Below are 16,834 nucleotides of genomic sequence, written 5' to 3'. Positions count from 1 at the left end.
TTTTATTGTATGACTAGTTAATGGACTAAATTGGTTAGACATTCATAAGTTTTTTAACTGCAAAGTGTTAATATCTTTTCAGCTTTTATAACTCTATAAAAATCGTTCAGACAGAACCATTACAGGCACAAAATACGGTTATGAACAAATTCATTTTATTGAACAACAATCTGTGACAAGGAATTCAACATGATCAGCGTGTTTCTGCAACAGTGACTAAAACAACAGGCATATTTCAGTCTCACACATGTGACTGTTTGTGTATCACTCACAACACTCACTCGACCTCAACACACAGATTGACGCTCTTCCAGAAGGGCCACATTGTGCATTTTTTTGTGTATGTAGTTAAAGTGCGTTATTGCACTTTTCCTCGCAGAGGAGGAAAGCAAAGGCGTTGTGGAGGAAGGAGGATCTATCTATAACTACAGCTCAACAGCTGCATGATTGAACCACGTGGAGAATACGGCTGAAACTCATGAAAAATGTTTCCGTCATATTTCACCCCAAAAAAAAAACATAAATACAGTTCAAAATTATAATAATAAATAAACAAACCTATTTTTAGAATATTTGAAACTTTTTGAAATGCATTACAGTAACTGTTGTGAAATGTCACAATGCAAGAAATACTAAAGGTTCCTAAAAAAAGCTTTATTTTCTTTTGCATTGTGACATTATTTTCATGAAAGTTACTGTAATACAGTTTTTTAAATATTTATTATTATTATTTTACATAAAGACAATTAAGACTTTTTAGGAACCTTTAATATTTTTTGCATTGTGACGTTGTTGTCATGAAAGTAACTGTAATACAGTATTTTGTTGTTTTATTATTATTATTTTCATAAAGAAAATTAACACTTTTTGTGACATTAATTAAATGAAAGTTACTGTAATACAGCATTTTTTTTTTGCTTAATTTTCATTAAAATAACGTAAAAATACCCCAAAACTTAAAATGTTTACATAATATTACTATTATTATTATTATTAAATTACATAAAAAAAAATTAAAGGTTCCTTAATATATCATATATAATTTTTATTTTTTAATTTTTTTTAGAGATGAAATATGACCAAGACATGTTTTCATGAGATTCAGCCATTGTTGTGTATTTTGATTATTTCTTAATTATTGCATAAATATGTGCTGGTCCTTCTATATATACACTCTTCATAATATAAAGAGCGAAATTACAAATATCTAACATCTAATTTACTACTAAATAAGACTGAATACTATCAATTTACATCGATTATACGATTCAAAGATACATTCTCTGGTTTGTCGAAACAAACAGGCGATACGTTGTTTGTAATATATTGAATATTGTACGATATCTAAGGGCCGTGTGAGTATTGCGCTTGTGCCGGATCTGTTTTTTTTGTGCTTGGATTGTAAAATCATCAGTGCTATTTTTGGTGTTTTTTTTTACCACCTGCTGTCTAATTCCTTCAAGAACAACGAAAGGAAGAAGGACAGATGGTGAAAACGAGGGAGAGAGAGTGAATAACACACTTTAGTGATACAAATAAACGACGATAAAGAAACGCACGACCCCTCACACGACACACGACAGCTCACAAACACAATGAGTTCAAGTTCACAGCTGATGGAAATCAGAGGTACGGTTAAAAAAAATAAGACTAAATCATCATCATAATGACACGTAAATAAAAATCAAAGCAAAACAACAGAAAATAATCATCACAATAACGAAAATAATCACAGATCTTAAGATATACGTCATAGCTTTTGGAATGTTTAGGAATAAACACGCTCACAAAACAAGGTCATTAAGGTCGTCAGATCAGGCATAAACTTCCTTCCATTTGCATTCGTTTCAACAATTAACGATATGTGAGGTAACCGGTCTAAAGGAATATGCGTGTGTTGACCATGTAAAGTCCAACCTATGACCTTGAAACAATAAATAAGGGCATCTGAATGGTTTTAAAATGGCATAAAGTCTCATTGTCACCGAGACTAGACTTGTTAGACAGCACCATAAAACCCTCTGGACCTCCAGCCAATTATGATTTAGCGTCATATTAATTAGTGATATTCTAGATAGTTTGTTTGGGGTCGGTAAGATTTATGAAAGAAGTCTCTTCTGCTCACCAAGGTTGCATTTATATGATCAAAAAAATACAGTAAAAACAGTGATATATTATTACAACTTAAAATAATTACTTTCTTTTTGAATATGTTTTAAAATGTAATTTATTCCTGTGATCAAAGCTGGATTTTCAGCATCATTACTCCAGTCTTCAGTGTCACATGATCATGTAACTCGCATTATGTAATCAGATTACTTTTTAATGTAGCGAGTAAAGTAATTAATTACTATATAAATGTACACATTAATACTTAAAGGTATAGCGGAGGATGTTTTACTTCCTGGTGGGTAGTCTAAACTATTGGTCCTCCTAATTGTCAATCATTCTGGTGAATCAATCAAACTTTTCAAAAAGTGGAGAGGGCGGGTCTTATCTAAAATTTGGAAAGATCCTCCGCTATACCTTTAAGCAACTTTTTTTTATAAAAGTAATGAACATTATTTTTCAGTTTAATTAAATTGCTTAAACATTCTTTAAACTACCGAGTTAAAATTCTCTTAAAAAGTAACAAAACGCATTACTTTCAACAAAAACACTTAATTAGGTCATATAACCCGTAATGTTAAGAGATATTTTGTATGGCATACATACGTAGGATTTATATTCTCAACGGTCAGAATATATTATGAGCCAGATTCACTAAACAGGGCAAATTAACGTAATTAACGAGCGAAATCCCGAAAAAGCGCCGACGTGTGTGTAAAGTTCTGCGTGATCTACTGAAGAACACACACACAGCCGGATCATTTCCATCATGACTAACGCTATCTATCAAGAGCAGCGCAAACTAGCGTCTGGTTGAAGACATGATGTTTTTAGGCGGTAAATAATGGCGTAAACACCAGTAAATTGACGAGCGCAAACCTTAGTAAATCACCTTGCGTGATTGATTTTAATATTCCAAATAAATCTTGCGTCTGAAAGGGAAACACTTACTGTACAAATGCATATGCAAAAAAAAAAACGCGTTCACGCTAATTTATCAGTCGTTTTATAACACCAAAAGAGGGTTAGTTAGTAGTAAGCTGTTAGTAAATCTGGTCCTATGTGTGTTTTTCAAAGGAAATGAAGGTTTATGTTATATAAGCTGTGTTATTGAATGCATAAACATATGCAAAACACCTGCAAAGCCTGTAAGAGAGCGAGTCTCAGCCGGATGAGTAATGTAACGGATTACTTTCCATAAAAAGTAACTGAGTAACGATATTAGTTACTTTTTAGGGTGTAACGCGATATTGTAATGCAAAAACATACCCCTTTTTTTGGTGAAACTGTCAGGATTCAACATTATAAATGTCACTTCTGATCTATTTAATGCATCCATCGCTGAGTAAAAGTATTAATTTTAGTGCTGGGCAAAGATTAATCGTGATTAATCGCATCCAAAATAAAAGTTTGTGTTTGCATAATATATGTGTGTGTACTGTGTATAATTATTTTGTATATATAAATACACACATATGCATGTATTTATTTAAGAAATATTTCCATGTATATACTGTATATGTATTTATACATCATTTATATTATATATAAATATAAATAATTTATATATAAATTTAAAAAAAATCTTAAATATATACATGCATATGTGTGTATTTATATATACAAAATAATTATACACAGTACACACACATATATTATGCAAACACAAACTTTTATTTTGGATGCGATTAATCGCGATTAATCTTTGCCCAGCACTAATTAATTTCTTTCAAAATAAGAAATCTTACTGACCCCGAACTTTTGAATGCTAGTGTACATTCAGTAGCAGGACGATATTACCCGGACGAGTTTAGGAAATCAGTGCGCTAATGCTAAAACTGGGAAAGGAGTCAGAGGTATTATCGGCAGGGATTTGTTCAGGAGTCGTTTGGCAGTGTGAAACGGACTCGATTGTTTGTCAGCGCGAGCCAAACTACGCTCTTCACACACACACACACACACACACACAGGCCAGCTTTATCTCGCGCTAGCCGACGGCGGGGATTGTGAGCGAGAACGTTGTGTTTTTGACTCTCCACAATGGGCTGCAAATAAGAAATAAAAGCAAACATTAAACGAGAACTTACAACCTGAAACCGTTCGGGGTTTTCGTTTGGTTGATTTGCTAGCGCACGCGTGAAGTAAAAGCTCACGATTCCAACACTGATACATCGCAAGGTCCGGCTCAAACGGTGTAAACTGGCATATTAATAACTCTTCCAGATGCCAAAAACATAAACAGAAGGATCGGGGAGGTGTGCAAATAAGCCATCGTATACAAAAAAACAATAATCATAACATCATCTGCATGTGTGCAGTACACAATGATCACACAAACAATCAAGACACTGATAAAACTATCCATACAAATATATAGTGAGATATACAATAAGTGTGTTTACATCTATATAATCAGGATTATCAATAAATATGACTTCAATCCAAAGTCTGGAACGTCACTCCGTGAGTGTGTGCTTATCGGATTCTCCACAAAACTGGAATGACTATTAAAATTCCACGATCCAGGCAGACAAAATGCATTAATATTCATAATTATTAGCCCCGCCCCCCCCATCATAGATTCAGTTACAATCAATATGCACGTTACTTTGGCATCAGAATGTTGTTATTCTTTCTCAAATCTGATCCGACAGATATGAACCTAAAAATCTAGGGGTTGTGAACCTTTTGTAGTGGGATATCTATAACTAGATTTGCAGTTGGTTTATTATATTATTATAGATTATAAATTGGTTTGCAGTGGCTGGGACACAGCTTTGCTCATGAATATTAATTAGGTGACATGACGTTTGATTTGGTGCATAAGCATGTTATTTATATACTATTATAGTTTTTATTAACACTTTGAATCAGCTTTTTTAAAATTTTCAGTCATTTTGCTGTGTTTTTATCAGTTTTAGTTTTTGTCATTTTAATATTTTGAAATAGTTTTATTTCAGTTTTTCGTTCAGTACTTTGCCAAGGCAACATTTCAAATTTTCATTTAGTTTAAGTTCTTCATCTAATATTTTTATTATATATTATTAATTTTTTTCAGCTTGATTCCAATTAACAAAAATGTTTTTAATGTTTAAGTCAGGGCTATTATTGTAAAATAATTAAAATAAATAATTAAAATAGCAATTAAAATAATTATTATAAATATCGAAACTAAAAACATTAAAAACATTTTTGTTATTTGAATTAACTGAAGAAAAAATTTAATAAAAATAAAATATACAAAAAATTAAACTTATTTTTCAGCTAGTTGCCAAGGCAAAATTCCCCAATTTTAATTTATTCAAAAAAAATTATAATTAAACCTGAAATATAAATTAATAAAAGCTATAGAAACATAATTTAAATAAAATGAAATTAATTAAAATAAAAACTATAATAATATCTAAAATAGCACTGGTTTTGGGTGCGATAACTACTGTACACTTTGTATGACATTTCATGTGTCCCATCCCTAAATAATTAGCGAATTTGCATACCCAAAATGTTTTAATTAAACCTCAAACTGCCTACAAAGGTGGTTTAAATGAGTTTTTAGATGGTATTTAATGCTATTTCGCTGTTCTGACTACAAAAAAGCCGATTTGCGTCGGCTAATTGTTCTTGTGCTGTGGCCATGCGAAACGAATCTCTTAATCTATAATAATCATCTCCCGAAGTGTGGGAACTTTCGGGAAGTTTTAATAGTCGCTACGCCCCTAGTTGGAGGCATTTCCATTTGGATTGGGCTAATTTGACACGTCTCTCGCAGCTTTTTAGAGAAAAACTAATCGAATTAACCTCCGCTCCGACATGTCATTTCAAAAACACGCGCTGAATAAAGCCTTGATATGCAGAAACATATGTTACTCTCAGGTCAGCACACACACACACACACACACACACACACACGCTTTTCCTCAAGGTCCGTTCTGAGCCCGGAGGAAAGCCGTTCAGGGTTGGTCGAAAAAGAACGAAAGATCAAACTAATCAACATTACACGCCCTCTTGTTCCAGTAAATTAACAATTAAAAAGAGCTGATATTTTACTACATCATTAACAAGAGCTCTACGAATCAAAGCGTCACGATTGATCGCTGATTTTACGCTTTAAATGTCTCGAGATAAGCGACGACGACTTCCCAGATTAAACGCTCATTAAAGGATATGGTTTTGTGTCTCAGCGCGAGACCGGACGAGACAGAAACAGGCAGCTTGGCAAACACAACCTCACTTTATGCTCAGTATTAAAACCACCACATTCAGATCAAAACACACGGCACGACAACAAACTATTCAAATCAGTCAGACTGCTCGGCGTCACGCTTTGATCCTTGGATAATGACGAGCTGTGAGAAAGGGCGGGGAAACGTGACTGGTGCATTATGGGTCGGGAATGATCGGTTAGTTGTTCTGTTTGGGCAGAAGGCTCAAGATGTATTCGCCCACGCCGAGGAAGTAGATGACCTGAGCGATGCCGAAGAGCGGCGCGATGACCAGAGCTCGACAGTACGCACCCTTCAGGAAAGCAGTGGGACCTTCGTTGCGTAATATCTTCCTGTGGTCACATGGGAAAGAGGGAATCGTTTTACCCAAAATTGTACCCAAATTGCTGTAATCTGCTGTGATCTGGTCACGTGATCAGCTCACCTGATGCAGTCCGTCACGCCACTGTAAGTGTCCTCTTGGCTTCCTCGTGTTAGCGACTGTAGTCTCGTCTTTATCACTGAAACACAGGAGCCGTTCAACGGTCACTTGTGAAACCGCACAGATGTTGCACAACAGTTTTTGCTAACACACACACACACACACACACACACACACACACACACAGGCTCTGTTTCTAAAGCTATGAGCCGCTTCACTGCTAACTAACTGAGATGAAACTTGAGATCTCTAGGTAAGATGCAACTCAGTTCAACATTAGCATTTGACATTAGCATGTGTATCGCACATGTGTATGATGGGACAAACTAATTTAGATTTTTTTTTTTTTCGTATTTAAAAAAAAGGGGGGGGGGGGTATTAGAAAACATTCAATATTTAATACTCATAACTAATATTGAAAAATATTTATTATTCAGTTATAAAAACGAATATATTATAATATATAATATTCATTATTTAATATTCACTATTCAAAAATAGACAAAAAAAACTATTTTTAATATTTAAAATGTAATATTCAGTATTTAAAAAGAAATACTTAAGAAATATTCCATATAAAAAATTCAGTATTTAAAAAATAGAAAAAAACAAATATTAAAATGTTTTCATTATTTTATATTCAGTAATAAAAATAGACAAAATGAATATAGAAGCATTTAATATTCAGTATATAAACAAAGTAAAATAAATATTGAAAGAATATCTAAAAAATAGACAAAAGTAATATTGAAAACAATACAATATTTAATATACAGAATTAATAATATTCAGTATTTCAAAAAACTGAATTTTTTGGGGGGAAATATTTGTTTTTTAATATCCAATAATAAAAAGAGACAACTAATATAAAACTAATTAATATTCAGATTTAAAAATAAATAAATAAGCAAATATTTAAAAGAAATATATAATAAATATTAATATTCAGTGTTTAAAATATAGAAAAATATTGAATATTTAATATACTAAAATTGTATTAGTATTATTTTTGAACAATTTTATTGATTTTTCAGTGCTGAATGAAATGTATTTGTGATTTCTCTGGCCTTGCAGCTGATGATGAGTGTATGTGTTTCCACGGAGCATTCTGGGATTCCCTTTCCTGCAAAATTAGGCTGAAACGAGTTAAGAAGGAATAAATCTTTGCATCGGGTGTTTCTAAGATGCTTCCTATGTGGGAGGCTCCCTGGAACAGAGGAACAGGAGAGCAGGAACTATCCAATCACATGATCGTGCATTCTCGTCCTAAACCTTGAGATGAGGAGCGTACCGTCCACAGGGTTGACGGCGACTGCAGCCGTGCTCCCCGCAGCGCAGCCCGAGAGGAAAGACACGTAGAACGGTGCGGGACCCTCGCCTCCTTTCTTCCCCAGGTTATTCAGATTAGCAAACAGAGGGAAATATATGATAGAAAACGGGACATCCCTGAAGAGAAGGGAAACACAAAGCTGAGGTATTGGCGCTGCACTCTGTCAGTGTTTTAGCTCACTGATGGTGTGATATTGGAGTGTGTGTCCCTCACCTGAGCAGGGTGGCTCCCAGGCCCTTGTAAAGTCCCGCGATGCCCTTTTCCTTCAGTAACTCTCGGGTGAGTTGCATAGCAGTGGGGGACTTCAGCTCTACGGGGCCCCCGGGGGTCACAGCCTGAGGCATGAGCTTCCTCTGGGCCGCTGCACACACACACACACACACACACACACACACACACACACACGCCTAGTTCAACTACACAAACATAATCCACTTTTTTTTTTATATGAAACACATTGGCAAAATGTTCCTTATGTAGAATAATAACTTTTAAGCTCATTTCAAAACAATTGTTGGAAACTTTTTTGCTTATACTTTCAGTACCACTGACAATGACTTAATATTCAGTATTACATTTTTTTTTTTTTGAAATAACTAATATTGATAAGATATTCAGTATTCAGTATTTTCAAAAGGAAAGAATAAATATTGAAAAAAATCGATATAATTTTTAATATAATAAATAATATGCACTATTTTAAATAAGATTAATTACTGATGACAATTACTTAATATTCAGTATTTAAAAAATAGAAATAACTAATATTGATCAAATATGTCATTCAGTATTTAAAAAAATAAACAGCGGAAAAAAATAAACAGTGAAAAAAAATAAACAGTGAAAAACAATAAACAGTGGAAAAAAAATATAAAAATATTTTTATTTAAAAAATCTATATAATTTTTCATATGCTAAATATAATATTCACTAATTTAAGATTCATTACTCATGACAATGACTTAATATTCACTATTTAAAAAATATAAATAATAATATTGATTAAAATATGTAATAGTCAGTATTTTAAATAATACAAAATCAACACTGAAAAAATTCGATATAATTTTAATATACAAAATAAATAATTCACTATTTTAAAATATGATATGATAAAATATAAATATGATTCAGCACTGATGATAATGATAATATTCAGTATTTAAAAAAAGGAAAAATAATATTGAATTTTTTTTTTATTATTTAACATCCAGTATTTAAAAAAAATAGAAAAATGAATATAGAAAATGTGTATATTTATTTTAATATTTATTTTTATTTAATATTTTAAAAATAAAATAAAAAACAATACTGAAAATTATAAATTTAATATGAATATACTGAATAAAAATATCCAGTATTTAAAAAAATTAAGTACTGCTGACAATGACTTGGTATTCAGTATTTTAAAAATGAAAAAATAATAATATTGAAAAATATTCAACATTAAATAATTAGTATTTAAAAAAACAAAACAGATATAAACTATATAATATTTAATACACTGAATAAAAAGTATTCAGCCGTACTCATAATATATAAATAATATAATTATATACTATTGCTGGCAATGACTTTTTATAACAGACTCATTTAGCGGTACTACACTAAAAACCTTAGGTTTTAAAACCTAAAAACCGTTTTATAAAAGTGAAATACAAATAAATACCACATGTATTGCTTATTGTCTATAAAATTACAAAATGATGTCAAATCTGACACTAGTATGCCTAGTGTACAGGGAGAAGTGCTGCAATGTGGCCACAAGGTGGCAGTGCTTCATCTCTCTTCTCTGTCCTGTGTCTTGATTTCTCACTTCACTTCACCTCCCTTCATCCCTTCCTCTTTTATAGTGTCTATTCTTACCGATTCTTCCAGCATCTTGCAGCTGAATCTTTAGCATCTCCATCGGTGTTGTAACGATGACCTGCAACATAACAGAACAAGGTTAGAGGAAACCTCACAGCCAATGAAAATGAGAACAAGCACATTTAAAGGGCCACACACGTATTAAAATCAACCACGAAGAGTTAGAAGTCACAGTTGCAAATGGTTAAACTGCTTTTAAAAGACACTCTTTTGGTAATTTTACACCGACGTCTCTCCTTTAGCTTACCATAATTAAGCCTATCGGAGCCTCTGCCGTCTGGAAACCTGTACTTTATGCTACTACTATCTTAGAAAGGAACAACCACACACAAAAACATACAATTAGCATATCCTCCTACATGCTGAGGTTCAAATGGGTTCATAAAATGGTATCTGCAACCCATTTAACTTCCGTAATGTGACTTATTTTTATATTTTCTGAAGAAATATTTTCTTCCTGTGCAAAACCGACTGGAAGTCGAAAGAGGTTGCGACATCAGCAGAACAGACGCCACGGGGGAAGAGGTTATGTGTGCTAGCGTGGCTGTCACTGGAGACACAATTACACCTTTCATCAAATCTGAAGGGGTTTGCAGGACAGTAAGTGGGTCATACTGTCTGTTTGCAATGTTCATCTACAAACCTGACTCGGCACTAGTTGATGGGATTATTTGTGTGTATGTCGCCTGTCTTAATCCAGAGTCTGCTGTAATCTCATCATTTAATCCGACATGGTTATAAACCTGTTCATTGACAACAGGAAGACGGTCCCCTCTGTCACATGACTGGATCACTATGTTGTGTGTAACTCAGTTAAGTCAGTCAATAAAAGATGTCAATAGTGGAACGCAACGCGATGCTTAGTGCACGTAAGTGCTACTCCAACCACTTTATTTTCTCCGTCCGTCTGAAATAAAATTATTTTGATTGGTATTGATTATATTATCAATAATCAATATATATATCTACACAACTTCTGAGCATTGCATGATGTTACCTCAGTTTAATGCTAAATTAAAGTACTTTGGATGTTAAAATATGTTCTGAATTCGTAACATTTGCATCCGAGCTGAGGTTTTTAATGTATGTATTTGTTTTAAATAATATGTATTTTAATATAATTTATTTAATATATGTATATATTTTTGTTTAGTATGAATTTGTTATATAACAAGAATTTATGTTATATTTTTTTATATAAGAAATTATATATGTATATATGTATGTATATGTATGATAAAAAACATTCAAAATTATATATATAGAGGGAGAGAGAAATATGGAAGAATGAAATACAAATATTTCTTTTTGAATAATTTAAAATCAAAAATATAAAAACTTAAAAATAAAATTAATTAATTAAAGATGAAGTACTAAAATGAATACCACTGAAATAATAATAATAATAAAATAATAATAATAATAAATTAAAGCTAAATAGTAATAAAAATGAAAAAAACACATCAAATTACTAAAACTTCAACTAAAGTAAAAAAAAATAAAAAAAATAAAACACTACTTCAAAAATAAATTAATAAAAATACTAGGGCTGTCAAATCGATTAATCACATCTATAAATATATATATGTGTGTGTGTGTGAGTGTATATATATATACACAAACTTTTATGTTAGATGCAAATAATCACCATTAAATGATGATTTCACAGTATTAAAAAATACTTAACAGCATATAAATAATACAAAAATATTCAAATGAAATAATACTATAAATATTATGCGCCTTTTGTCTTTTGGTTTCCATACAGCCTTTTTTATGCAATATAAAATATATGAAATATATGCTTTTGGTACACAAGGGGTGTTTTAGTATCGTGTCATGGAAGAACACACACATTAGCCAAGCGTTCAGAATAATAAGCAGACCTGGTTCTGAATAAGCACCTGCTTCAGGTGAACGTGCTCAACAAAGGCTGACGGGGGCAGATGAGCTCACGTGTGTATAATGCGGATGCTTAAAGGGAGTGTGTTTGTACCCTTAATGCATCAGTGTTTTGTCTCAGTGATCTGTCTGCTGCTGAATCATCTGTGTGCAGACGTGAATAAAATAACAGTGGAACATCTATTAATGGAGGCTGAAGCATCAGAGAGATTACTGAGATGTGTGTGTGTGTGTGTGTTCACACTGACCTGACATGTTCCCGCCCCGCAGCCGGCCAGCATCTCTCGCAGGAGAGTGAGTTTCTGCCTATGGGAACGACAGATGAATTCACTTATTATCAGCACACACACACACCGAGGGTTGTTAATAATTCACACTTTGACTTGACGGCGGTGGTCAATAATTCACCGGTGCCGTTTTCGGTCTCCATGGAGACGCAGCCGAACAGGGCATTGTGGGTATTGTCTGTGTGCTTCAACCCCTATTTAATATTAATGTCGCTCTGGTAATGTAATCCTGTGTGCTGAATTGATTGAGATGTCTGGCAGTGTCGGTATGTGACGGTATTAGATGGTAATACCACAGTATTTTGATGTGTACATTTGTTGCTGTTTAAATACCATATTGATAGCATGGAGAAGAGAGAATGGTGAGCTGTGTTTGTGAATGTGTTCAAGGTCGGGAAGGGAACCAACCAGTGTGTCAGACCAGATGATGATGTGTCAGAGTGTGTGAATGGGCAGAGTCAGCTCAAAATGTTAGTCATCGTATTTATATTGATTTGTGCATTTGCTGTATATGTGTGTGTGTGTGTGTGTGTGTGTGTGTGTGTGTGTGTGTGTGTGTGTGTGTGTGTGTGTGTGTGTTTATGTCTCACCCGTCCTTAGAGAGGTGAAATCTGAAGAAATCATTTGCTGCAAGCTTGATGGCTTTTTCTGGAGTGACGAGAGTTAAGTTCACCGCAGCACCTGCCAGAGAAAACACACATATTCAGTTACACCTTCACTCTCACAATAATCCTTTACTTGAAAGTAGTGCTTGTCAAATCAATTAATCGCATCTGACATAAAAGTTTGTAAATACATATATGTGTATGTGTGTGTGTGTGTGTGTGTGTGTGTGTGTGTGTATATACACTGCTCACAAAAATTAAAGGAGCACTTTAAACAACCACATTAGATACATCAGATCTCAATATGAAGTTGGATATCTATACAAATAACGACAGGGCAATGTCTTAGGAACAAAAGGATGCCAAGTCTTTTAATGGAAATAAAAGTTTTCAGCCTGCAGAGGGCTCAATTGTGTAGACAAAACTTAATTTCTGCAACTCAAAATGCTTTTCAGTATCTTGTGTGGCCCCCACGAGCTTTTATGCATGCTTGACAACGTCGGGGCATGCTCCCAATGAGACGACGGATGGTGTCTTGTGGCATTTCCTCCCAGATCTGTGTGAGGGCATCCCTGAGCTGTTGTACAGTCTTAGGAGCAACCTGGCGGCGCCTAATGGACCGAAACATAATGTCCCACAGATGTTCTATTGGGTTTAAGTCAGGGGATCGTGAAGGCCATTCAATTGTTTCAATTCCTTCATCCTCCAGGTACTACCTGCATACTCTTGCCACATGAGGCCAGGCATTGTCGTGCATTAGGAGAAAACCAGGACCTACTGCACCAGCGTAGGGTCTGACAATGGGTTCAAGGATTTCATCTCGATACCTTATGGCAGTCAGAGCACCATTTCCTAGGCAGTAGAGGTCTATGCGTCCCTCCATGGATATGCCTCCCCAGACCATCACTGACCCACCACCAAACCTGTCATGTTGAACGACGTTGCAGGCAGCATAACGTTCTCCTTGTCTTCTCCAGACTCTTTCACGTCTATCACAGGTGCTCAGGGTGAACCTGCTCTCGTCTGTAAAAAGTACAGTGCGCCAGTGGCGGACTTGCCAATTCTGGTGTTCTTGAGCAAATGCCAGTCGAGCTCCACGGTGCTGGGCAGTGAGCACAGGGCCCACAACAGGACGTCGGGCCCTCAGGCCATCTTCATGAAGTCTGTTCCTGATTGTTTGGGTAGAGACATTCACACCAGTGGCCCTCTGGAGGTCATTCTGTAGGGCACGAGCAGTGCTCAGCCTGTTCCGCCTTGCACAAAGGAGCAGTTATCGGTCCTGCTGATGGGTTGAGGACCTTCTACGGCCCTGTCCAGCTCTCCGAGAATAACCACCAGTCTCCTGAAATCTCCTCCATGTTCTGGAGATTGTGCTGGGAGACACATTAAACTTTCTTGCTGCAGCACGTGTGGATGTGCCATCCTGGAGAAGTTGGACAACCTGTGCAACTTCTGTAGGGTTAAGGAATCGCCTCATACTGCCAGTAGAGATAATTACTCAAGCCAAAACCAGCACGAGTGGAAAACCAGCCAAAAAAGATCAAGAGGGAGAAACTTGAAATGACCTCCACATGTAAAACCAGTCCTGTTTTGAGGGTTTACTCATTGTTGCCACTGTAGTGCACCTGTTGTTAAGTCCATGAACACCAATACAGCTGAAAGTGATTAACGATGCCCTCAGCTGCTTAGCCAACGAGAAAATTATCAGACAGGTTTAATTGATTTCATGCCAGGCCCAAATAAAAAAGTGTTCCTTTAATTTTTGTGAGCAGTGTATATATACTGTATATGTGTGTGCACATACTGTATATATATATATATATATATATATATATACACATATATATATAATATATATATATAATAATCTGGACACAAAGTTGCTGCTGACTTTCTATCACTCCTCTGTGGTGAGTGTACTAACACACTGTTTAAGTGTATGGTACGCAGGCTCCACAGCTGAGGACATGAAGGCTGTGCAGAGGGTCATTAACACCGCCCAAAAGATCATCGGCTGCCCACTACCCAGCCTGGAAAACATCTCCACATCCTGCTGCCTCAGGAGAACGAAGGTCATCACAAGAGACCCCTCACACCCTGCTTACCCCCTGTTTGATCTGTTGCCCTCTGGGAGATGCTACAGGTCAACCAGATCCCACACCAGCAGGCTGACGAACAGCTTTTTCCCCTGGGCCATACGAACTGCCAATACCTATGGACATTTGCACACATAAGCCCGCCCCCTCAATCACCCCATACCCCATGAAGAGCAGACAATTAGTGCAATTAGTCCACCTCCTCCTACCTGCACTCTGTAATAACTACAGACACTTTAAGATTTTAACGTTTAAATAGATTTTATATATATATATATATACATGTAAATATATATATATTTTTTCCATTTTTATTTACATTTTATTTTTAAATGAGAGAACATCGTTCGTTTAGCCTATTTGTCTTTTGTCCTGATGTATGTTGTTTATTGTTCCTTGTAGTTTTTGTTACCTTTTTTGTGTGGTGCAAGGGTGGCTCTGTGAGAGCACCCTAAATTTCGTTGTACCTCCACAGTGCAATGACAATAAAGGCTATTCTATTCTTCTATTCTCATATATATATATATATATATATACACACACACACACACACACACACACACTTTGGGACGTCTGCCTTTACATGCACATTAACTTGAATGATATCCCATTCTTAATCCGTAGGGTTTAATATGGAGTTGGCCCACCCTTTTCAGCTATAACAGCGTCTACTCTTCTGGGAAGGCTTTCCACAAGGTTTAGGAGTGTGTTTATGGGAATGTTTGACCATTCTTCTAGAAGTGCATTTGTGAGGTCAGGCACTGATGTTTGATGAGAAGGCCCGGCTCACAGTCACCACTCTAATTCATCCCAAAGGTGTTTATCGGGTTGAGGTCAGGACTCTGTGCTGGCCAGTCAAGTATATACACACACATATATATATATATATTTACAAAGTTTTATGTGATTCATCGATTTGACAGCACTAGTTGAAACACTAACATGTAAACCTGCACTTACCCCTGTACATGCCGAAGTATCCCTCCGACCGGATGGTCTTAATAAGGCAGTCTGACCTGCAGAGCACAGTATATCATTCACACGTGAAACCTGACGAACTGAATCTTCTATATGATTCGATTCATCTTTTTGAACACTCACATGCTGGTATAGAGACGGCATCCATTCTGCTGGTTCTGAAGGCGAGTCTTGGCCAGATCGATGGGAAACACGCAGGTAACGCCGATCAGTCCCGCCACACCGCCATTTATTAGCTTGGCAGGCAAACTGGAGCAAAGGACGAGAGGAGATCAGACAAATAAGAGACCAGGGCAAAAAATCATTCATTTAAAGTTGTTGGTGTTGTGGGTGGTTGCCAGGGCATTACTATGCAGTTGTTAGGGTGTTGTGGGTGGTTGCCAGGGCATTACTATGCAGTTGTTAGGGTGTTGTGGGTGGTTGCCAGGGCATTACTATGCAGTTGTTAGGGTGTTGTGGGTGGTTGCCAGGGCATTATTATGCAGTTGTTAGGGTGTTGTGGATGGTTGCCAGGGCATTACTATGCAGTTGTTAGGGTGTTGTGGGTGGTTGCCCAGGCATTACTATGCAGTTGTTAGGGTGTTGTGGGTGGTTGCCAGGGCATTACTATGCAGTTGTTAGGGTGTTGTGGGTGGTTGCCAGGGCATTACTATGCAGTTGTTAGGGTGTTGTGGGTGGTTGCCAGGGCATTACTATGCAGTTGTTAGGGTGTTGTGGGTGGTTGCCAGGGCATTACTATGCAGTTGTTAGGGTGTTGTGGGTGGTTGCCAGGGCATTACTATGCAGTTGTTAGGGTGTTGTGGGTGGTTACCAGGGCATTACTATGCCGTTGTTAGGGTGTTGCGGGTGGTTGCCAAGGCATTACTATGCAGTTGTTAGGGTGTTGTGGGTGGTTGCCAGGGCATTACTATGCAGTTAGGATGTTGTGGGTGGTTGCCAGGGCATTACTATGCAGTTGTTAGGGTGTTGCGGGTGGTTGCCAGGGCATTACTATGCCATTGTTAGGGTGTTGCG

The 16,834-nt window shown here is 36.0% G+C and overlaps 1 protein-coding gene across 1 annotated transcript in view; it reads right to left on the bottom strand.

Annotated features, from left to right (window-relative positions):
• Positions 1-133: 133 nt before the first annotated feature.
• slc25a22a (solute carrier family 25 member 22a) overlaps positions 134-16,834 on the bottom strand; it is a 31,431-nt gene continuing 14,730 nt past the window's right edge. Inside the window, exons 3-11 of the mRNA XM_082159146.1 lie at positions 15,944-16,069; positions 15,803-15,858; positions 12,732-12,822; positions 12,103-12,160; positions 9,950-10,010; positions 8,297-8,444; positions 8,045-8,199; positions 6,757-6,832; positions 134-6,664 (exon numbers count right to left, since the gene is read on the bottom strand). Of these exons, the coding sequence (XP_082015272.1) occupies positions 6,511-6,664; positions 6,757-6,832; positions 8,045-8,199; positions 8,297-8,444; positions 9,950-10,010; positions 12,103-12,160; positions 12,732-12,822; positions 15,803-15,858; positions 15,944-16,069 (925 nt within the window). The 3' untranslated portion in view covers positions 134-6,510. The remainder of the gene's footprint in view (positions 6,665-6,756; positions 6,833-8,044; positions 8,200-8,296; positions 8,445-9,949; positions 10,011-12,102; positions 12,161-12,731; positions 12,823-15,802; positions 15,859-15,943; positions 16,070-16,834) is intronic.

This window comes from Leuciscus leuciscus (genome assembly GCF_965113295.1).
Source record: "Leuciscus leuciscus genome assembly, chromosome: 25".
Taxonomy (NCBI): Eukaryota; Metazoa; Chordata; class Actinopteri; order Cypriniformes; family Leuciscidae; genus Leuciscus; species Leuciscus leuciscus.
The sequence above is the reverse complement of the archived record's forward strand: the minus strand, read 5'-3'. Positions and strand labels throughout refer to the sequence as shown.